The sequence below is a fragment of the Nyctibius grandis genome, chromosome 4, assembly GCF_013368605.1.
Source record: "Nyctibius grandis isolate bNycGra1 chromosome 4, bNycGra1.pri, whole genome shotgun sequence".
NCBI lineage: Eukaryota > Metazoa > Chordata > Aves > Nyctibiiformes > Nyctibiidae > Nyctibius > Nyctibius grandis.
This window is the reverse complement of record NC_090661.1, coordinates 71,946,734-71,971,558: the sequence shown is the minus strand read 5'-3', so window position 1 is coordinate 71,971,558 and position 24,825 is coordinate 71,946,734. Positions and strand designations below refer to the sequence as shown.

General features: G+C 39.5%; 1 protein-coding gene across 4 annotated transcripts in view; it reads right to left on the bottom strand.

Moving 5' to 3' along the window:
* Positions 1–24,825, bottom strand: part of ANK3 (ankyrin 3) — a 311,217-nt gene that overhangs the window by 93,213 nt on the left and 193,179 nt on the right. For 2 of the 4 annotated variants that reach the window (XM_068400123.1, XM_068400124.1), the window contains exons 10-18: positions 21,701–21,898; positions 19,888–19,986; positions 17,005–17,103; positions 15,633–15,731; positions 13,266–13,463; positions 12,649–12,747; positions 11,804–11,902; positions 7,930–8,127; positions 5,479–5,577 (exon numbers count right to left, since the gene is read on the bottom strand). In XM_068400123.1, the coding sequence (XP_068256224.1) occupies positions 5,479–5,577; positions 7,930–8,127; positions 11,804–11,902; positions 12,649–12,747; positions 13,266–13,463; positions 15,633–15,731; positions 17,005–17,103; positions 19,888–19,986; positions 21,701–21,898 (1,188 nt within the window). Of the gene's footprint in view, positions 1–1,598; positions 1,615–5,478; positions 5,578–7,929; positions 8,128–11,803; positions 11,903–12,648; positions 12,748–13,265; positions 13,464–15,632; positions 15,732–17,004; positions 17,104–19,887; positions 19,987–21,700; positions 21,899–24,825 lie in introns of those variants that run through there. The other 2 variants (XM_068400125.1, XM_068400127.1) reach the window with 2 other exon arrangements.

The window sequence follows — 24,825 nt, the reverse complement described above, 5'->3', positions numbered from 1 at the left end:
ACGTACCATGAGCCAAGAAGAGAGAGATAATGTACCATGAAGATATCTGTATTTGAGTGTTCATTCTGTATGAAAGCGATTCTTCTCGCTAGCACTTCCCACCCTCCCTGCCTTCTTCCTATCTCTTTCTGCATCTGCAAATTAGATATTCCAATGGAAAAATTGGATTGCTGTTATGAACCACTGTAGCAGTCAGACTGGTATGGGGCTCCTGTCAGAACAAGGCAGGCAGATCTGAATAAATCTCCCTGAACAAATCTCAAATAAAAGGCCCAACTCAACCTGCAAAAGAACATCATGACCTCCCAGTCACCATTATCTCCTACCAATACTACAGTTTTAGGAACAAAAGACAGTTTAATACTGGCTTTATTTTCCAGACAGTCATCAACCAGGGCCTGTGAGACCATCAATTCCCCCGGCAGAGGCCCAACACCAAGTGCAGTGTAGCAACTGTTTAACTAAAATGACCTGCACTGAGATCAAAGCTCCAGATCCTGCTCTTCATCCTTGACTGAACCAGCACTCTTCTCTCATCAGTCTTCCTTTGCCAGTCCATCACGGTAATGCTGTATCCTACAATAACACTATCCAATGGGATAAACAGTGGAAAAATGACATGTGGCGATCTGCTGAGCCATGAAACAATATTTACTCGTGCCAACTCTCAGCACAAAAGCCCTGCAACAAAAGCGACATCACATGTACCACTATAGCTTTTGCAGACTCAACATCACCACCAGAGAAGGAACATTGCTCACAGCCATGGCTTCAGATTGACTTTTAACTCCCTATATTACGTGTAAGATGAGTATTCCTTGTATTAAGCATGATATTGCATAACACAGAGATTCAGCATCGAAAAATCTTTAATGTACCTAAATTCAGACACAAATATGAAATGTCAGAATGGACAAAAACTGTTGCATTTGCAGTGGGACCCTAACATGCCTTCTATGAACACTAAATTCATTTTTTAAAGCTTTCTAAATGTGAAGGGTTTTGAAGCAATTCTGAAGCTTCACCACCTGAAGTGCATTTTAGTGTTGCTACTTTCCCACCATTCTATGTACATTAAGATAAGGTGTTTTCTGTGGCTTATCAATTGGACCTCAGTCTAACACGGCTAGACTTAAAACCACATAACAAAATCCCGTCTTCAAGTGGCAGGAGCAGCCTTGTGGCCTCTCAAGCACTAGTTCTGGCACGCTAAACCAGTGTTGTTTACTCTCCAGCATTGACTGAGGCAACTCCTGCAGCTCTGGGATTAGAAGCTATTTAGTTAATTGATACAGCAGAACCAGAAGGATCCCATAATGCCATCAATAAATGGACTTCAAAACCAGCAGCCATTCTTCCTTTCATGCCTTTTTCTACAACAAAGTTCAGGAAAAAAATACTTGGGAGGGAAACCACCCCACGAAAGAACCACAGTTGCAATGGTTCAGGTCTGAGAGCAATTTTGAAAACGCTCATAAGTTTTAGCGCCAGAACTGATCTTAATCGTACAGACTAATCTCCTGCACAAGAGATTTTCTTTAGTATTAGATTTTTCTTCTTCCCTGATATAGCTTCAAGATACAAAATATGTTTCTTACCAATCATCTCTTCTAATCACCTGAAAAACCCCAATCGTGTGTGGCCCTCAGAACCTGAGCAGAACTCAGAACTCCCATGTGTCAGAATTGCAAACTCTGGATGTTTTCACAGGGAGTGTAAGTTATATATAAATGATGATTAAAGAACATGTACCAGAGGTGGAAGATGATAGCTCATTGGTTCCTACCCAAGAAGCTGAATGACCTGCTAAGATACTAAGTGTTCTCCCTCTATTGACAGATACTGTGCTGGAGTGACATAATCCATGCTTACTTAACCTGGGAAAATGAGGAATATGATAAGGAGAGAATCTAAACAAAGGAAAAGCAAAGAAAAAAAAGACTACTGAATAGTCATCTAGACCACAATAACTGAGGTAACAAAAGTGTATGGATGTGAAATAGAGAGAAGAAAACAGAAGGTTAGTGGTGATGCAGCTGGTAGCAGAGATCCCCAATATGATGCCACCCTAAGCTGTGCAGTTTCACTGACTTTTAAGGCACAGATGGCCACATCTCTGCCACTGTATGTCCAAAGTAATGGATCTGAACTGGACATGCTGGTCAGTATTGTGCAAACATGCAAGCACAGCAACAGTGCTTCTGAAGCCAACTCAGCTGTTGCTGTTATCTTGCTCCCCAGTGCCTCTGGTTTTAGAGGCAGCACACACAGACCTTTTATTCCCATAGAACAGTTAATCCATTTAAACAAGAGAGCTTGTAACTACAGAGCTGCTATTTTACAAGCCAATCATCTAAACTTCACCTGCACAGAACATGAGGTCAAGGTATGGTAGTTCTTACAGCAAAACACTTTTCCTTCATTATAGAAGTTCAGAGCTTGTTAGCTCTTTCCTTAGGAACTCAAGATGATCATCAGTTTATCTAGAAACTATTTCATGCTAAAATACCTGGTACTGCATTGGCACTTTTCTTATATCACAGGCGGTAGTGAGTGGATATCTGGCAGACAACCTCCATGTGGCTGACTGTGTGGAGCCTGGAGGGCTCACCACTGCACAAACCGAGCAGATGGGACCGGGCAGGAGCCAGTGGGTAAGTATCAAGATCACTCGACTCTAACAGAAGCCTGCAAGGCATGTGGGCACTTTCTTCCTAAGGAGCAGACAGTCCCCTACAGCAGAGAGGGCAAATGAGCACAGTAGGCAGGAGGACAAGCCATTGTGGGTGTTCACCACAGAGGCCTACAGGATTAATAATGAACATATTCCCAGACAGGTGATTTGTTACACCACAAAGCAGTTCTGCTTAAATGCACCATGACTTTGCCTGACCTGTGAGTCCCTGCCCCACTTCCTGACACCTATGGGGCAGTCACACAGAAGCACATGTGTACTGGGAAACTATTCTTTATTTGCACAGTTACATATATAACTGAGAAATTAAGGTGAACAACAAGGGATTTACTGGTTTTGGGGTTTTTTTTAACATTATATGATTATTACGGATGACAGGATTCATGCCGCAGACAGTCAAATATGACTGCATTTTTTCCCCCCCTCTATATGGTTTTACCTACTGACTAGTTCAATTTTCAGAGATGCAATTAAGAAATTCAGCTCCACCCGGAGGAGATCTCTGAATGAGAAACTGAAGCCCCTTTTCTATGTATCTCTACAGAGTCACATGCCTGCTCCATCACATTGCCACCCTGCCAGGCTTAAAGTTCAGCACAGAGCTTGTGCAACTGTGCCAGGCTGGCCCTGAGACCCAACAAACATGCCCTGCCTCTCAGCTGTGACAGTATCTCAGACGTTTCCACCATGTTAATGTGACTAAAAGGCCACTAGTCCAAAACTGGATCCTATTTGGACATTGCAGATCAGGCAAAAGGGATACGTGACTGCCTGCACCTGTCAATTTAAATGTCTCTTTAGACTACTTACTATTTGTGGGACAGAGAACAGTGGGAGAAAGGCAAACACTCGCAGACAAGTTGTATGGGCTAGGAGGCAATTCAGCTCTGACCAAGTTAAAAGAGCAGGTTCTGCAACGTTTTGCTACAGAAACCAAAACCAGGTAGGAACTATCTCCAAAAAGGCAACCACATATGTCTGAGGAAATCGTGCAAAGAATGAACCAGGGCAGATCTCATCTGCTGCTGGATGATTTAGCAGATGATAAAAACCCAGACTGATTCATCTGTAAAATATAGGCCGAGGATACGTTACAAATGTATAAAGCTGGAGAAACTCCTGGCATTCAACAGAACTATTTCAGTTTCATGTCAGAATAATGTCATTGAAATCAGTAGCCAGTACAGTTGGAATTACACAGTAGAAAAATCACATAACAATGACTTTTCCCTCTGCCACAGATTATAATCAGCTGAGCTGCAGCCAGAGATGATGAGGGATTCAGCCCTTTCTGAGATGTCAGTGTGATGATAGAATGATAATATTGCTGGACAGTCTGACACACTCGGACATTTCTGGAATGCAAGTACAGCACCTAACTTGTGGCATACACCTAGCAGACAGTTGTGAAAGCTACTTTGTGCTACTCTGCACAAAGGGTGTGGTTCAGATTGTGAGAATTGGTTCATTTAGCTGACTTGATCAGCTACAGTCCGAGTATGTGAACACAACTGATTTCTTATTCATCTAAAGGAATGACTCCTAGATCTAGACAATGCATGAAGAATGTAAGCATAATCAACACTGAGATCATTATCATTAGATTCTGAGCACCATATACACTGTTAGTGAGCACAAAACACAGGCTCTTTGAATTTACTCACGACATCGCTCTTAAAACCAATACTGTGAAGTGGGAGGCATCATTGCTTGGGGGTCTCAAAAGCATCCCCCCAAGCACCTTGGAAAGTCAGATCTCTTATTTAGGAGTCCAAATAGTTACTTTAGGCAAAACTATTTTTAGGCAAGTAAATTTGAAATGGACCACTATTGCATATATGTATTTCATATTAGAAAACAGTGATAAATAATTTCAAATTTGTCCTCAAGAGTTAAATGTTTCATCTCTAATATTATTTTTGAAGGTAGAGCAATATTTACTGACAACCTTACAGGTTAAGGTTTACCATCAGGAGAACAATGGTCTAGTCTTAACTTAGGACACCAGAAAAAGTCAGTTCCCTAGAATGTACCCATATGATGAAATAGCTCACCTCACTATGCTTTGCAAAGCTGCATAGGAATTCAGGGGCATCCAGTTATGATGGCTGAGTTAAGCTGTAGGAGTAGGGGGTAATCTTTACCAATGAACAACGGCTTTACTTGCAGAATCATGCCTATGGATGGCTATTTAGTATCAGCTCAGGGAAAGGAGTCTACTTCCTTTCATAAAGTCTCTTAATTCATGGGAAAAAGTATTAACAACTTAATAGCCAGGAATGCCTACATTGCATTCACATTGTTTCTCTTGCTGTGAATACAGATGTTTTAAGTAACAGTTCTCTTGTGTTTTGTTTCTACTGTCAGCTGAATGGAAAGTATGTGCCACATGTAAAAAATACCAAAAGTAGATGAGAGTGTGCATATGGTGAAAGATTATATGACTCTGTAGAGAGAGCGCAAGCCTTTCTGAAAGTTTCCTTACACAAAAACAGATCAATCCCACTTACCTTCAGTGAAACACAATAGTAGGATACAATCTAAATCTATATTGATCTAAATATTTGGCAAGAAATAAGCTTACTGCTCAAAGACTGAGCATAACATTGAACATTCAAGTTTACATATCTTCAGTTTTCAGAATATATTCTGTAACAATTTATTACAAGGAATGTTTCTCTGCTGTTATTTCAGTTTCAACCTGAAATCGATTACTACTCCAGTCTACAGGCTCATGCTTCCCTGAGAGGAAATAATACATGTTGACAGTGGTGTGTTTGTACCTTCGTCTGTGCATCAACAGCAGCTCCTTGGTTAACAAGAACCTCTGCTACATTCACTCTATCCTCTTGAGCAGCCAGGTGGAGCGGTGTCAGTCCACTCTGTAAATTACAAGCAACAAGTAACAATCTTCATAGGAGGCACATGAATACTAAAATGCAAATTCACATATGATGGAAAACATCTTACTGAATTTAAAGAAATTACAAATTCCACTTTCACTGCGTAACGTGCTTCCTAATCACATTTGTTAATTTGCAAGAAAGTACAATTTGAAAGCTAGGAAGATGATGTTTCTTTTACACAAGGAACATTTCTTCATGCAGAGTTCAATGTGGGATAGCAAATTACAGCACTTTAAGAAAAAGTTGTATAGTATTTTTTTACCTCCTAATTCACTTCCTTAGAATGAGTAAGATTTTAAAAGAAATATTGAATTATTGTTTACACTTCTGCAAGTTTTCTAGAAGTAACATTCACTCAGATTTATTCTTACCTTTTACCCCTCTACTTGATCATTTTCAAACAAACAGGAAAGCTAAAACTACATTTCTCTGAGATCGGGTCAATTTCTCTCCACCCAGGGAGTATACAGATTTACTAGACAACCTGTACTGACACTCTTAACTTTTTGTGTAGCTCAATATTTTTCTTACCTGAAACTTGAAATCTAAAATCCTTAAAACCTCAGAAAGCTATACTACTTTCTGTCACATAAAAGATCTCAGGTAAAAGGGGTAGAAGAGAGAATCTGCTGAGGGGATGTTGTTAGGAATGGGAAAGAATATCCTTTACTTGTAAATTACAGTTTTTTTCTCTCTTCCTGCTCCTACTTCCTTCAGCACCAGTGACAGAAGAGCGGGTGGCAGCAGTTGGCACATCAGGCAGAAACACTTGCTAAGTTTCCTGCCCTTGAACCCAAACTCACGTCCACAGTGGAGTCGCTACCAAAGGCAGTAACTGCTGAGAGTGTCCCACTGTACTGCACTTGAACGTGCAATCCTGGTGACAGTGCAGCTTAGGTGGGTCAACATTACACAAGTACATAAAAGTAACCAACTGTAAATTACCTAATGGAGCCAGGATATTATGGGCCAAACCTTCTAAAAAGATTTAATAAGTGCTCAGTGCCCACGCTGAGGCTCTGAGTATTCAGCTCCCAACCATTCTGTGGATCCTGAAGAAAGCAAGTGCTCTTTTAGTCCCACTGCACAACTCAAAAGTTAGTGTTTAAATATCTGGCTTCAAATATAGGTGCTGAGCTCAGAGGAAACGTGCATCCCCAAGTAAGTACAGGGGAACTATTGTCAAAAGGTAGTGTTATCAGTATATGAGAAACTACAGATTACAACTGAACAGTAACAGACTGAAGGGTGTTGCAGGTAATTAACCTCTGGTGAGACTGACTCAAAATGCCAAGCAGCTGCAATCATGCTCTCTGTATTAGCCTTAGCAGCAAAACCATGATAGCCAATGTGATACAGAACGCGTACATGGCAAATTGCCCTGCGGGGATACAAAGTACATCCTGCACTGCATAAACCCACTGAGACTGGGGAAAAAAAAAAATCAACATCTGGAAGAGAAGCTTCCTGAAGGAGGGCCCCAAAATAACCAAACTGTAAAGTTGGAAAGAGGAAAACACAGCAGCCCTGTGCAGCATCACCCACAGCCTCAGAGGACACAGAGTCTTTCTACCTGCTGAGAATAAGAAATATTTTCCATGAAAAATGTCTCTTGCCTTTCTACTTTAGCCACATAAATCCATACTGAAACTTCACTTTACATCATCTCTGATGTCTAGTGGGGCATTTAAAGAATTAAAGCTGCACATTCACTAGAAACATTACTATAGAGCAGACTTAATAGCCTATAAATTCATACATATAGAAACTAAGATCTACCAACTTCCCTTTCCTGCCCCCAGGAGAAATTGCACTGAAAGTCACTGTGCTCTGAGGAACACTCCCTGAGGAGGAAGAATCACTTATATTAATGAACAAAATCTCAGACAACCTTGCTGTTATTATCCCATTAAAAAAATCAGCTTCCCTTAACAAGTTAGTCGTTACCGTTGCTCAACGGGCAGGCGTATATCTAGAGGGTCATGAATGACACTTGCCAACCCCACTAACTACTGGTAGGAGGAAGACATTTTTGCTCTGGGCGTGTTTTGGTAGACTAGCATAATGTGGAAGGAAGGGAGATGGATTAATAAGCTCCTCTGCAAGCATGTGTTATCATCAAAACTTGGGTAATATGAAATACAGTTCATTCAATGTGACATTGCATGCTGCTCTCTTTGCTAGAAGAAATGATGATGTGCATTCAAACACCTGAAGTGGTTTTCAAAACCTCCAGAATCACAGTGGACAAAATTTACTTGCAGGCCACTATCCTTCTCATTACCACATTTGTTTATTGCCTTAGCGCCAAGCAGGGGGAACACTTACCTTGTTACTGAGATTTACATTAGCATTCCTAGTAAGAAGCAATGACACCATGTCCACGTGGCCATCCTGAGAGGCAAGATGCACAGGGGCGATACCCTGCCTGGTCACAGCATTGGCATCAGCACCATATTCCAGCAGTGTAGTTGCTATGTCCATCTGGTTTTTCTTGGCAGCTATGTGCAGTGGCGTATAGCCGTTCTGTCAACAGAAAGCACTTCATTTCAAGCTACTCGTTAAACAATGTGACAAATCACTGTTCTGCACTTACCTGACTCTATGAAGTCAGTCATTAGTTCTAAAAATTCTGTCAAACACAATATTAACTAGTTGCACAAATGAATGTATCAGAGCTATAAGCAATCTGTTTTTGAGAGCACTGCTACAAATATGAGGATTCTGAAAGAAATTTTCAAATTTGAGGAAAAAAATCTGTTCAGAAGAGTACAACCTATAGCAATAGAAATTTGAGTTTCCTTTCAGAGACATTTGCTACTTTTCCTTAAATGTATATAAAAACTTTAACAAACAGAAGAGCAGGATATGTTCATAACTCAGAACAGCTGTTATTTGTTTTTTTCCCCATTTCCCAGTGTGAGTGAAAGCACTATGTACATGAAATATGGCCTTTCTTGCAGCATTTACCCTAACCTTACTAACAGGCTCTTTTCGTTCAGATCAAGGGAAAATTAAAGCATATAACTTTAGAGTCTCACATTCTTTATTTTTTTTGTTCCTTCCCCTATGTGTACCTAGTGAGCCCACTATTAAAAACAAAAATGCAGTATCTATTGTATGATAAAATTTCATAATTCTAAAAAAGGATGATTTGGCAGAAAATAGATAAATAGATATAAAGAACAGCTGATTAGCACGCAAATACTGAAACATTAACTAAGGTATGACCAGCTTTTGGTACAGATAGCAATGCCTGTTTAATCAAGAACTTTCTGTCTTTCAGAAATGTATTAGCCCTCATTTTAAAGCAAATGGCAAATGTGCACATATATGCATGTGACTGAGGAAGGTGGTCAGGGTAGGTGAGACCCTAGCTGTATAAACCATTTCATGTGGTATCATAAGTACCACGTGCATCTCAGATGACGCAGACCAATAAAATCTATCTAAAGGCACAAAGCATTCACCTGGCTTGGCTCCTCCCTGCGCCCCACAGGGCGGCAGGGCTGGACTATACAGGGAGGCAGGTCACAACAGATGCAGGGCGATGCAGGTAGGAGCAAAGAATAAATACACAGGGGCACAGAAATTATTACAAGAGAACTTTAATAGTAATCTGGAAGTGAGAAAGACACACAGCACTAACTCCAGGTAGAAAAGGTTCTGTAACCTTCAAAATTCAATTCAGATTCAGTTCAGAACTTAGATACTAAGACATTTCAAAGTGACACCCGGGAAACACAGTGCCCCAGTTAATAAGGGAAGTATACGGCCACTGAATTTTCACTTTGAAGATAAAATGCTTCAGAAAAAACAAACACAATGCTCCCCCTTAGACTTCCTGCACAAGACTAACATGTGAAACAGCCATCACCACACAAGCACCTACTAAATCCTAAATACTAGGTGCTAAATCCTGCATACATGCTGAACCCTGTGTGTTTTAAATGGAGCTCATGTATATTTTGTAAAATAACAAATGCAGTTTTCAAGCCTTTTCCTCAGAAATGGGCATACACTGCTTTCAGTGGAATGGAAAGCAGCAGGTTGCCAACAGAAGGCAAAAACAGAGCTAAAAAATAAAAGCTGCAATTCAGCTCAGTCTCAGTCTGCATCTTCTCAGGATAAGGGCTGTGCTCTGTCACTACGCATAGATGCAGAAGGAAACAGAGAAGTCTGGAAGGAAGGGTATTGGGTTGTTTGGCTGACAGGGAAAAGAGGTAAAAAGGGAAAAAGGTTAAAGATGAAGGGACAGAGGAAAAACTGAGGCTTTTGGAGTGGGGGAGAGGAAGAGAAGCATTGTAAGGTGGATGCCAAATTAAAATTAGGCACAAGCCTAATTTTGGCCTATAAAAAAGAATGGTTCATTGGAATAACTGTTTGTATCACAGCACTGTACTCTAACATGGCCACTTCTCATATCCTTTCGCTGATCACTCTTCAAGGCAAATGCTGCCAGGCCAGGCTAATGAGCCAGTCCGAAGATCAGTGTTAAAGACAGGAGTGTCACAGAAAAAGCAACTGCTGATGAAACGAACTGTGAAGCCAGTGATGAGAGATGACATAGCACATTTATTTATTTATTAGACCACATTTACAAAAGAAATGGGAAATAATCTGCTGTTACCAACATCATCTTTCAGATGACTGCACAGTGGGTGCCTAAAGCAACAAACATGCTACCCATTAATTTTATTTAGTATTGATGCTCTACTCAGTGTTGCTGTGGCTCACTTGCTGCAGAATACTGACAAATGCTTTCTTTTAGGAAGACTTACAGCTGGCACTTGAAGGCCTGAAGTGGCAGCTGCAAAACTGTTCTGTTACAGATGGGGTAGCTAAGGTGACCTGACACATGAGTTTGTGTAATGTTATGCCATAGTCTATAGTCCTTCCACCTTGGTTTGGACTCTCCAAGCCGTTGGCAGTGGCTGCTGCACTCCCTGCCCCTACAGGATGCACAGCTTCCACTGGCAGTTTCTTCCAGTGAAAACTGGGTCATCAGTGTCTTCTCATCCCCTTCAGAAGGCCCTTTCTTCCCCACAGTGGCATTTAAGAGTGCTGTGTTGCAGTAGTAAAAGATCAGAGATCACTCCAGTTCACCTCCTGGGGCACTGCTCTGGCAGATTGCCACTATCGACATTATTGATTTTAGACTGTGCCGATGCTGCTGGCTATCCATGTTTATTTAACTTTTCTCTCTTTTGCACTATAAGCTCTGGGACCTACCATGTGTGACAGAGTCCATCCTCTTTAGCCATGCAGAAGGCCTCTAGTGTTATGGCTGTATTCAGTCATGTGTGAGAGGAAGGCAGTCAAGGAGAGCTGTCTGTCTGTCTGCAATACCAGCTTTTCCACTAGCTCTCCCTTGTCCACAGTTTTTTTGCAGTGATTGTAGGAATGTATCTCGGTTGTTTCAGATGAGGTTTTTACACTGCACTTACTCCACTTGAACCTACATATGCTTCCACCCTGTTTTACTTATTGGTGCTGTCCAACTATCGATTATTGATCCATACTTAAAACTAGGATCCACAAAAGATATAGACACTTTAAGTCTCTCTAAATTCTTTCTTCTACACAGAACTAGAATACATTTAAATATTTATTCTTTCACATCCCCTGAAATCTTACAGTATGTGTTGTCTTGCCTGCAGTAAATTGCAATCAAAGCAGGCCTGTGACTAGTTGTTTTATTTTCTCACCAGTCCGTTTACTCTGTGGTAGAAGTATTGTGAAGCACATTAATAATTACGTACATTGTACTGAGAAACGTATAACACCTCAGAAGTCATCCTGTGGCACAATACAGGAGAACTATCCCTGTTTAGCAAGGCATTAACTCCAAGCTTGGCCTGCACAGATGTTAAGATGCAATGATATAAAGTTGGGTGGCTTGGAGAAGGCACTGAGGAGACTGGACAAGTGAAAGCAAGGGTCAGTATTCGCAGAGACTGACCTTTATTGAAACTAGAGATTTTAAATGTTTCTACATCTATATTTGCTTTTTTTACTGTTATTTTATTCACCTGCAGAATTATTCTAACAGCTTTTTGTGGTTGTGAGACACTAATAAACAGTGTCACTGAGCCCCCTGTAATTACAAGCATATACAGTCTAGAAAGAACAGAGGTAGACAGGGAATAAAGTGATACAAAAAGCCTAGGTATTGTTCCCCCAGAGTGGCCAGTACTTGTACCTTGGCAGATGCGTGAGGTGAAGCTCCCTGGTCCAACAGTAGGAGTGCCACTTTTTGATTATCGTAGTGTGCAGCTACATGCAGTGGTGTTAAACCGCTCTAAAAACACATGCAGAACAAACAAGTGCTGTTACAGACCCTCTCCAGGGAAAACTTAGGAGTTTGGAAAATCAAGAGTAGATAAGGTGAAAAAACACATTTGTTATTCATTCATGTATCCAGAGTCTTTGATAACTTCAGAATCAAAAAATAAGATAGAGATTTGAAAAACCCTACTGAGCTGTGAAAGCCTTTTTCACTTTTCCCAGGGAAGATGAACAGAGAAGCACATATCTGTACTGCCCCCAGGACAGAGCAGGTAAGGAATTTTGACCCTGAGGTCACCACCTCAGCAATGTTTTTCTTTTACTGCAGTGGATAAGTAAACTGTCCCTTGGATCTGTAAAAATCCAAGCTGGGCTGGTTTAAAAAAAGCTTGAGGTCCTTCGGGGCTTTGCCCCATGTCATAAGACCTGGGGGAGCAGAGCCAGCTGCCTGAATACTCTGATAAGGACAGTAAATAATCTGGACAGGAAGGTAGAGAAATGGTTTATCTCCGTTCCCCTGGATGGGTACAGAGAGGATTCAATTTTGTTGTCAATTAATGACAATAAAAGTCACTTTTGTAAAGAGTTTGCTGACTCTTGGCAGCCCCACAGGGACTGGAATATTACATGAAACCCATTCCAGTTAAACCCAGGCTGCGGATGCTAGTGTGATGGTAAGTAGGCAGAAGGGTATTACTAGAATATTATGTGCATTTAGATATTTGCTGTGCGAGTGGCAGTGGCTGCTTCTGGTCCTACCTTTCCAGAAGCATCAGGAGATGCACTCTTCTGAAGCAGGAGGTTGGCTACCTCAATTTTCCCATATTTTGCAGCCACATGTAGAGGAGTAAATCCTTTCTGTAAGAGAGAGCAGTTATATAGCAGCCTAGTGCACTCTTTTTCAGGGCAAGGTTTGTCTCTGATATACAATGATATTGCTGTTTCCATCTATCCCTTACATAGTCCTGAGTACAGGCAGCAAGCCTGCAGCTTCCCAACTGCCCTGGCAGGTCTGGAGGCTGTTCCTTGCAAGGCAGAGCCCTATCTATATTAAAACAACTGTAAAAAGGGAAGAGTCAGTTCCTTTCCTCACACCACAAAGACCCAAGGACAAGGCTGGGTAACAGCTTATCAACTCCCGTCAGGAATTCCTGCCCTGTGTTCCTTTCATTCCAAGAAAATGCTTGTCTGATCACTAGGATGTTATACATCAGGCTCTGAGGTAAAACCATGAAACTTTGTACCCTTTTAACAAAATGTAGCTCATTCTTTCATTATTTGTATGTGTGTATGATTCTTGCAGCATTTAATTCACAATTAACACTTGCTACAGGTATATTTTACTATTGAAGCTATCACTTTTGCAACTCCCATACCTTGGTAATGATAGATAAAGATGCACCATGATCCAAAAGAACGGAAGCTACATCTTCATGTCCTTCTCGAGCAGAAAGATGCAGGGGCGTATAGCCAGACGTCGTAGCTGCATTTGGAGATGCTCCTTGCTGTAGCAGCTGCTGTACTATATCTGCTTTTCCCAGTCGAGCAGAAATGTGCAGTGGCGTTTGGTCATCCTAAACATAAAGGAAACAACACAGTTCTACATAAGAAAACTCAGGCTCTTATTTTGACAAAAAATATTTGCTCAGATATTGCTTTTCAAAATTGCAGAGAAGCATTAATTCTACTGAGGTCTTACCTAGTGAATATTGCATGCTGGCTTTCTCTTTGTCACATAATAAAGATACATTGTGCTTTGTTGATGCATCACAAAATATTCCAGACAGGTACATAATCCATAACAGCATATATACTGATCAACTTTCTTAATCTGGATTTGCCTCACTTTGCTTTGCCACTAAGGTGCATTGAGTTTCCTCTTGAATTTGAGACCTTTCTTAAAATGCAGTGAATGCATAGTTCTGTTCTTCCCATCTTGATTGCTTTTATGATTCCAAGCAACATTTAACAACTCAATCGGTTGTTTGGGATGACCTGAGCTGCTTAGCATGTTACTGCCCAGTAACTTGCAATAAGTATCATATTTTGTACTTTTTTACTCGTGAACGGTATTTTGCAGATAACTTCACAGTGGATGTAACTGAAGATAAAGCATGTGCTGAAATTCACTGTCATTTTCTCACTGCTCATTCAGAACACAATCTTAACAGTTCTACATATAGGGGTTGCCCTGTCATGAGTCTCATTATTTATTTTCCTTCAGTGAAAATATTGTGGTTTTTTGCAACCTTGTTCTGAGTGTCTAATAGATAATTTCTTCCTTATTCATTACTTGGTTTTGTATTTTTGCCCTCCCCATTCTCAGTTTTACAATCTTTGGATTAAGCACACTATCACAACAGTATGGCCAACAAAGCCCATGACCTTATTTTTTTCTGTTCCCCATAAATCTATTCAAACATCTTTCTCTCCCCATGTTTCACTGCTCAATTTCCTACCTATCGAGCACTGCTACCCCACATCCTGCAGCAGAGTAGTTCTGGGGTGTTCTCTGCTAGGGAGACTTCTGCCCCTGCCCATCCTACAACGCTGATTTTACACTGATGGGATTTAGGATGACAGAGCGTCAGGATACGCATGCTGCTTCTCTACAGGGAAATTCTCTTTTGACTGGTGGAGAGCCTTTATGGTTCTTAAACGTTTCCAGTTTATGCCTGTTTCCCACAAATTTCTCACCACTGATGTTAGCACTGGTGTATAATATATTACTTGTATTTAGTTGTTATTTGTGATAACAGATCGATCACAGGCAATGGCAGTTTTCACAAATTAATTCATTGTGTGAAATTATTTAGAAAATATTTGCATGACTGCTTCTGAGCATGAGCTGTTCACTCTCAAGTCTGTCTTTGGAGATTTATAGACCACATGATTCACTTCTATTGTCAGACTGCTTGCAGATATGAAATGTATCTGCTATAGTTAGTCAGAGTTCCTTATAAGTAGATATTCTTACTAGTAACTTTATTTGTGAGCCAATTCACACATGATAACGTCACAGTGAAAAACAGATCTCTTTGAAATTGTATTCATTTAATCAGTATTTGAAAAAAAAAAAAAACAACAAGCCAGTTTTCCTGGTTTTACCTATTAAGATTGCTATTTATTGCACCCATTTATCTCCCTCCCCTGTCTGTTTCCTGGAACTCTTATTTCCATAATTTTATATGCTTCTTCAGTGGCTCTTGACCATTTATTTTTCCTTCCCCCTATCTTCCTCAATTGCAGTTGTTTCTATAGGGTCTATTCCTTCTTTCCAGCCCTATGCTACATCCCCTTACTGTACCTCCTTACATTAGGAGATGTTCTTTAGAAGTATAACTATTTTTGAATGCATACAGGCTGATGCTTTAGTGACATGACAGTAGACACCAGCAGCATACGGTTTACAGTTTTGCAGAAATACAGCAGATTTGAGGCATTCCTCTCCCTCCTTGCTTCCCACCCCAAAACAAAACTCTTCAAACACCAAACAGTTTCTATTAAAAGCTGATGAAAAACTGGCATAGTATCAATTTGAGATTTCCAGCCTTCTCTCTTACACACAGATCACTCCTGACTACAGTAAAAGAGTACATAACAAAATATCAGTTGTCATTATACCAAAGACCTTGGCTTCATCTCCTTTTCTCTTCCCAAAAGACATATGCAAGATGAATGTGATTACTTGCTTTGTTAAATATAGATAATTTAGGGTTATTATACCTGGACCATCACCTTACCTTAGCTTTAGCTTCCACCTGAGCTCCATTTTGTACCAGGTATCGTACGACCTCTGTTTGGCCAGCTCTGGCAGCCATGTGCAGCGCCGTTTCTCCTCTCTAGCACACAGCAGCAAAAACAAAATATCATTAAAAACACACTGCAGTAAAAACAAACCCCAACATGTTTCATAAATACAAAAATACTGATGACACAGTTCAGAATGATCTCCACTAGAATATTTTGTAGTAGTTGTCTGTGAGCAATATGGGAGATTAAGTCAATATTTGATCTCTTAGCTGTATGCTACAAAGCAATTTATTTCAGGGTCAGCTTCCCAACACAATGGTGCCTTTGTCGCTAGTCTTTTGCTGAAAAGAGACACTGCAATTTTTGTATTTACTAGCATTTTACTAACAGTGTTAAAAACTACATCCATTTAAACAGACCCTAATTTAGTCAAACAAAAAACTTATTTCAAATTTTGTGTATTCAGATACACATAGTTTTGGCTTTCCTCCTGCTATGCCCTATGCCCCCACTGTCATTTGTTATCTGACAAGCACTGAGATGAGAGAACAAGAGAAAAAAAAAATCATTATTGAGTACATTAATCTAAGGCTTCATGGACTTAATGAAATACAAATCCAAGGAAACCAGAATAAATTCACGAGGGGAAACTGCTTTCTACATTTTTGGACATCAATATGTCTTTAGGTACAAACACCTGCTAATTTAAAAATGGTGTTGCATTTTTATATAATCTAATAGAATCAGCAGATGAAGACTTTAATAAAAGATTGTCTTCTAACTGCACCTGTGTATGGAAGGTGAAAGGGGGATTTTGAGGCCAAACTCTTAAAAAGAATCAACAAGCTTCTACTTTCCTCCCATTTCCCAACTTTCAAATATCCATATAACAATGACTTCCATTTTTACACATGCCCTGGGAGCCTTGGGGCACACAGTGCACATCCAGTAGAAAAGCACACTTGTACGGCTGTATGGACACAGGCAATATGTCCCGACAATCTGCTGCAATCTGTTGATAACAGCAGAACTTCCCTTAAATGGCAGGCCCCCGGGGTCCTGGGAAAACAGTGCTCAATGGTCAAGTACACATCTCAAAAATTACATATGAGAAGCTACAGTGTGTTCTCATTCTTCACTTCAGAAAATAAAGAGAATGGAGTCTGCTTAAGGTCAGCCTCTTTTGAGGTTTCCTCAACCTGCCAAGCATCTCCCAACCAGGAGTCAGCAGGCTGCACTTTCCCATGACCACTATGGAGGTAGATGGCAAACATCAGAATTAGGTGCTTCACAACAGTGCTGCTCCCAGATATGATAATGCAGTCATAGCTCTGCCATGCTGAAAAGAAACCTGCTACTCACCACATTGGTAGTGTTGGGTGATGCTCCATGATGCATTAGCTGTGATACAATATTTACATGTCCCATGAAGGCAGCAACATGGATTGGAGTTAGGCCCGACTGAAAATCAAACCAAAATCAAACTTAAATACCTACTTCCACACTCCTCTACAAGAAAGCTATGGGGAAAAAATAAGTTATTCTAAAGTAAGCAAACCCAAGTGCTTGCTCTTCTGAAAGGATCTTACCTTCTCAAAAACATATACACATGCTTAAACTAAAGTGCACACAGAATTAGAAACACCTATGACTATGATTCATGAGCAAACATAAAAACATTCTAGGAACACAGTAATTCTTCATCAACTAAAATCAACTATAGCTAAGCAAGATTTCTTCCTTAAGTTTTTGCTAAATATCATTTTGGACCAGAAAAAAAATAAAAGGGTATAAGTATTCCCAGTACAAAGACAAGACTTTCTGTAACATTCATCTAACGTAAAAAAGATGCAGCGTCCATTGTCCCCACAAAATCCAGTTGCTTTGGAGTGAGCAAAAAGGCCTATTGAACTCAGTGGTGAGCTCCATCCCTACTGTTTCTCTAGGAGAAAGGGAATGCAAAACTGCAGCATCCAGCCAGAGAGGCACAGACACAGATGACATGGGCTAAAGAGAATTTCCCCTTCCCTCAGGACCTTGTGGCACCATCACCGTCACAAATCTGCACCACTGCCATTATACAAGATATAAAAGACCAATTGGAGAGAAAGAGAGAGAGGGAGAAGGGGAGGGGGAAAAAAAGGAGCAGTCATTAAGCTGGGCATGACCTCAAGGATTTTGCTTTAGAAATACAATCAATAGTTAATATTTCTCAAAGTAGCAGTACCCTAAAGCCTCTTCACAGCTGCTTCTGCACAGCTGTAGCAACAGTCAGCCAGAGGCTGCAGAAGGGAGTTTTGGTACCAAGAGAAGGAGAAAGCTCAGTGGATCTCTGGAAATCCCCTGATATAGGCAACTTCCCCATAAATGTCCATAAGTCCTGGGGGGGTAGAGGTGAGGAAAATACACTTTTGTTCCTTTCTGATGAACAGCAAACATAAGCAGGAAGGCAGAATAACTGGCTGAGTATGTAATTTCTTTCCACAGTTTCATATAATTTAGTAAATTCTTTTAAAATAATAGACTGCAGGAAATACAATGCACATGTGTCACATTTGACCATAAACACTAACTCATACTGCAGAGATTCACGCCTGCAGCTGAAAAAAAAGGTACAGTATCTACAAATGGATGTATGAAATCTACCTGGAAAGCAGAATTTACCACAGAAAAGGCAATAAGCATTACCTTTAATAAGCAGTTTATATGCAATGATGACTATTTGTGACATTTGGTTCTGTTTCCTCTTGTTGCATTGGCCATGTTTATTCAGATCTTGCAATCAACACTTGTTTGCTCTCAGATTTCTTTGGGGAGGAAGACTGTGAAACTTTCTGGCCAGTTGGTTTTGATGGCCAGTTATAATCTTTCTTTCCTACTAGAGAAACAGCGGCTTATGTATGCATGCTAAGTACCAGTTCCTAATTCTGCCTTGAAAGGTTGTTACCACATAGACAGCCAGTGAAAGAGGCATGCAGGAAGGTAGAGCCCTGCAGTAAAGTACCATGATGAATCTCACTAAATGCAGTCAAATGTAGTTTGAGATCATGTGCGAACACAGTGAGGCAACAACAGGAAATAAAGGAAGAGTTCTTGCTTTTGGAAAGTTTTTGCTTGAAAAAGCAATTTAGATGTCATGGATTAGACTTAACCTGGTTTACTCACACAAGACAGTGTAGTTAAGTATTGCTGTGGCTTTCATTCTTTTAATTCTTTGTATTTAAAAGGGATAAAATCGAATAGATAGTTTTTCTACTTCCATGGTGACTGATTAACATGGAGGACAGACATGGCCTCTCTTCTGTTAAGGTTCTCTTTGCATCTCTCATTTACTAACGTGGCTTCAAACTAGACTCTGCAAGCTGCATCTACAGGCCCTTTGGATTTTAAAAAGTAGCCTGGAGATATGTGAGCTGTAGCAAGGGCAGGCTCAGTTCTCTCTCAAGAAAGCCAAGAAGGGAGCTGTATGATTTACTACTGAATAATTAGAACAAAACCCCATGCATCAAATGAAACTCTGTTTTGGGGAGATGAATTGCTCCCAGTTGTATCTTGTTTAATCAATGGAACTGTTTATCATGTTCTAACCTGGCTTCTTCATCAGTGGTCACACATTCATATACGTGACCTTTCCTCCTAACTTAGCAGAGTATACAGAGATAAACCGAATTTTCCATAGGTACTTACTTAATATCTAAATTGTGCCAATAACTGGGTGTAGATCACCTCATGTTGATTGAAGTAATAGCATATTGATTTCTGTCTAACTGATCTGTGATGACCCGTGATGGTGGGTGAATATAATTTCTGTGTGGAAGGCCAAAACAAGGTCTCTGAATCAAACCATCTTTCAAAATAGGATTCAAGTGAAGCACACAGTCTTCACCTCAATCTCCTTAACAGAGTGAATTTCATCTTCTGTGCATTAAATTACAAGTGAAAACTGACAGAAATTATAGATATTTTTTAAAAATTTGTTAAAAAAATTGTTTTAAAATCTGTTATGTTTCGCTTGTTATCTTCACTGTATTCCCAAAGTATATAAATTGTTTGGGTGTTGTGATCCGTTAGGGCAACTGACTTTATTATTCAGTTTTACTATTTGGTATTATCTAGTTGAAAATAATGGTTGAGTGGAATGGTAGTACATGCTCTTTCAGAAATATAAAAAAAAAAAAACATCAATATAGTTACGATGAATTTTGCAGGAAAAACAAAGACAAATGTGAAAAGACCACATCTTACCTCTGTCACAGCTTGGATTGATGCACCGTGCTTCAGAAGAAGTTCCATTACTTTTATTCTGTTTTTCTTGCAGGCAATGTGAAGAGGTGTGAAACCATTCTGTAAATCGGAAAGAATATACTTTTTGATACTGCATATGTCATTAAAAAGTAGAATTGGGCATGGAATTCACATAAAACATTCCTTCATTTTAACAAAACACCTCCTAGAATCATTTGGCTTCACAAAATTGTTCATGTAAGAGAGAAAAAACTTCTAAAAAGACATATTTCATATAGACAGTTTTAATTATGAAATATATTGCCCACTCCAATAAAGAAAATATTTTTTTAAATTCTCAGTTCACATAAAACTATCAAAATCTTCATTTTTGCTCAAGGACATTCACTGTTAACTGGATAGGGGTTTTTGCTGGAGGTTTTTTGGGGTTTGGGGTTTTTTTTGCTTTGGTTTTCTTTTGACTTTTTAGAACTGCTGATAAAAAAAAAAAGCACTTTATCTTTACAAGCTCTGGCATTCGGATCCTCTTCTAAACTAATCCTACTACTTTTCTTTTTTGTTAATTAATTATCTGCCATTCTACTGTAATTGCAATTATTTTGTCCCCTCCTTTAAAAAAGAATTGTGTGTGCAGCAGAGTGAACATTTAAAACTACCATCTTATTTGGCATGAAATGATACAACAGAAAATAAGTAAAACAGGAAAATAAGCTGTCCAGAGCATCCACAACTGGTACAATAACATCAGCGCACTGAATGCTGATGCCGCTCTGCATATTCATCAAAAAAGCCTTTGCAGAACAACTCTGAAAACAGCTGACAGAGCTAGTCCCTCAGAGCTGATCAAAATTAGCTTTTTTTACCTGCCATATAGTAAAGAATATCATGTGCTTTTGTAACATGAGGTCAGTGCAATTTTCTGTTCCAGTTAACTTGCTGGTTATAGTGAACAAAACCCATATATCATAATACCTTGACCAAAGAAATCTGACAACAAGTTGCTCTGACACAAAAAAACAGAGGGACTGAGAGAGGAAATCTATGGAGCCTGTGCTGTTTTCAAGAGTCAGTCCCACCTGACTTGTGAGGGTTTCAGGAGCTCGCATAATATTTCAGGAATTGAATGAGTTAGTAGCATCAGGCTGTGAAACCAACAGTCAACCCAATTAATGTCAGAACTTAAATTTGTTTGGAACAGTTAATCAAGAACAAATCAATAAGACATTTTAAAAACAAAGGATTGAAAGTATAATTTTGAACAAAATGCATTAATGCATTCAGTTTGTATGCAGCTTAATTACACTAACAGATTTTGTCGCTGAAGTTGTTTTTAAAGGAGAAAGGCATATGACTCCATTGACATAATTATAAAATAACACAAATATTTGTTACGTAACATTCCTACTTTTTACGTCTTTGAGAGATAACAAAAAATCTCTCAGTTTTAAGCATTGCTGATTATTTTCTCTTTACAAACATTTGAAAAATGAGAATTCTCTCCACACCAAAAACTACAGTTACATCTGCAGCTGTTTCATGTATTCAGAATGGTAACAAGCTACCAGGAGGCAAAAGTGCTCTAGTTACACTAGAAATTCACAAATCACTGTTGACCATCCGTAAGCAAAGGTCTGCTCTGATTGCATGATACATTATTAACACTTTGAATCTCGAGCATCCTTTCTTGTGCTGCAGCAATACAACGTATCCTCACTGTCTCAACAACCAGCAGGCAGAAAATAACTCTCAAATAAGTCTCACTGCAACTTAGGAACAATGTTTAGCTGTGAATAGTAACCCACTGTGTACTCACCAGTGCTTTGGCATTAGGATTAGCTTTCTTGTCCAAGAGAACCTTGGCAACTTTGTAGTGGCCACAGTGGGCGGCAACATGCAGCGCAGTCAGATAGTCATTAGTGACGTCATCTACAGGCACGTTGTGCTGAATCAGAAGCTGAACACAGTTTAGATGATCTCCTTGTGTTGCCATGTGCAACGGAGACAAACCATTCTGTGAACAAAAAGACCCAACACTGATGGGATATAGGATGTTCAGAGAAATTTAACTCCTCTCCATTGTTCTTGGAGCATTTGTTGTATGAAGAATTTTACAAGCCCAGAGAGCACCCAAATTAAACTTAACATGTTCAGTGTAACAATGAGGGTTCTTACTCCGACAAAAGCCACGTGGAATTCAGAGCTTGTTTGGTTAGAGTTTGTAAGCATCTCTACCTTAAAAAAAAAACCAGCCATACCATACCAGCAATGCTCTAAACGTAGCTTATTTCAGCCATCATAGCTCAGATAAGTTGCTCATTTTAAACGAGTTATGTGAAGAACAGCACTTTGTGATTTCTAATACTTGCTGTTTCTAAAAGCTGTATTAAACTCACCACTCTAACGTAGCCTGCGTATACCAGGCATGAGAGAGCAGGTCAGAGCATCACTCAGTAATCACTACAACCTTCCCTCATCTCCACTACTGTTTTCCTGAATTAGGGTTGTACACACGCCTTACACCACATTACACAACTGTGGAGACCGTTCTTCCCAACCAACATTGGTACAACACCAAAAGTTTCAAGTGCAATGGGGCTAAAAAAATCTGAACGACACCACCATGATGTGACCTACCAGTGGCAGTGGTAAAGCTCTGTTTCATCAGGGAAACGCCTGAGAGAGATTCATGTGTAGGAAGAAAGCCTGTATCAAGAATTTTTTCTTACACTGCTTACAATAGTTAATCAACAAGCTGCCAATGTATGTTACATTTCCAGAGTAAAACACAAAACAAATAATTCTCAGAACTTTAAAGGAATGACCCTATTTCATGACAAAAGATTAAAAAATATGCCAGAATGAAAGAGGTCTTGTTAGCAGAGGTACATGAGCTCCTTAGATAAACCTCAACACAACTTCTTCCATTTGTATTCTTCTTTTTTTTTTTACTTAGTCCTTCTAATGCCAAAATTAGATTCAAGTACAGGAGCTATTCCGGTAACACATAATAATATATAATCTACAAAAGACTGACAGTACGCATTGTGTGCCATCATGAAGAAACTGAAACTCTTGCTCACAGATGTAGTGCCCTCGTGTGACCGCAATTAGCAAAGGCAAAGTAGCGACATAAAACCAGCTGAGATCTCAGGCTTTCTGAAACAGATTCTTTCTTCTCCCTTCCCATAGCCATATCATAACAGTAATGACAAACATTCAAAATAAAGGTGGAAATACACAGTGAAATAACTTTTAAAAGTGACATAGAAGAAGGATGGTGAAAGCAAACAGGCTAACACTGTCAGAATTTGCAAGCAGTTTACATTCAGTGCTGAGAAGCAGACATTCTGGGACACAGTTATATCTTTCAAGTAAGATTATCTCATGGGCATCTCACTTGTGATTTATGTTGGCTTGGATAAGCCTCTCTCCCATTCCCAAAGGCTTCTACAGCAATCATCTGCATGGAAGATTGATACTACCAATGCATTTTAAATGTTTTCGCTGCCTTCTAGTGTAGCTAAACTGTAGAATAAAAATAGATTAATTTCCCTCTGTCACCAAGACCTCCTGATAACAGTTTATAACTGATGATGCTTTTTAGGTGATCGTAAAAAATCATGAAACTTCATACACTTTTCTGTTCCATTTTTATAAGAAAGATCCTTCAGGTAAAAAGTGTCATTCTTAAAAATAACAGCCAATAAACCACACTTATTAATGGAGTAAGAAGTTGAGAAGATGACATGGGACTCCCTCATAGGAGAGACTTGTATGAAAGAGGCTGACACTGATGGAAAAGAAGGGAGGAAGCAGAGCAGTCACACATCAATTTGGGAAAATCAGTAAGATGCTTGACAAAAATCTATCACGGATGAGACAAGTGCAGCAACTAGCCAGACTTTACACAAAAGAACAAGAGACAAGACTGGATGCTGAAGAAGTTGATGAAGACAAAACATCGTTGGAATATTGTCTTTTGTTATGACCTAAACCAGGCTTGCTCTTAATTCTGTTGCAGTAGAAGATACTCCACAATCTTACACAAGTAATTTAATATTTCAATGCCTTTGTCTTCCCACTTTTAACATAAAAATATTACATATAACAACGTTCTCCTGTCACATATCCGTATTGTGAGAGAGAATCCACCAATGACTGTAAGAAGTGATTTGGTATTTCAAGATGGAGCCACTATATAAACACTGTTAGATTATAGTTTTTATGAAGATTGCCAAGAAAAACATTAAAAGGTGAAGAAGTTCAAGATTAATCAAATATGTTGACAGTCACATGATACTTTAAAAAAAAAAAAAAATCAGAAGAGGACCACAGAGATGAAATAGAGTATCAAATGCCTGACTGGGTAAACATAAAATTATCAGTGATACATAGCTTATTTTGTAGCTGCATCGAAGGACTTCAATCAGGGAAAATGTCATTAACTTGGGGGGGGGGTGCGGGGGGTGGGGAGAGCCAAACAAGGCTAGAAAAACAGTAATTAAAAAAAGATGGAAATTGATACACAGAGATGTCCCTTCTCACACAAAAAATCATTGGCATACTCAGGACTAGAATTTGGGTTTTCTTTTGCTTGTGGAAAACCCCAGATAATCCATTAAGTCATTGCCTCCTCTGAAAATAAATCTAAGGTTATTCCAGTGAGAAAAAGGTGCAGCACTACACTAAACAACGTCTAGCAGGAAATAGCTATCAAAATGCAGTCTGGCTGCTCTTCTGAAAGAGTTTTATATAACACGAGAAAACTTGTGAAGTTGAAATTCTTTCAAAGATGTGTCCTGTTTCCAATAAGATATGACTTAATTTGAAGCAAATGGAACCACTTATTTTTGCAGAGGACAGTACTGTAGTTTGGTGCCAAATGAATGGATTCATTAGTGTCATTCAGAAGTACTGCTACTTTTTAGCTTACCTTCT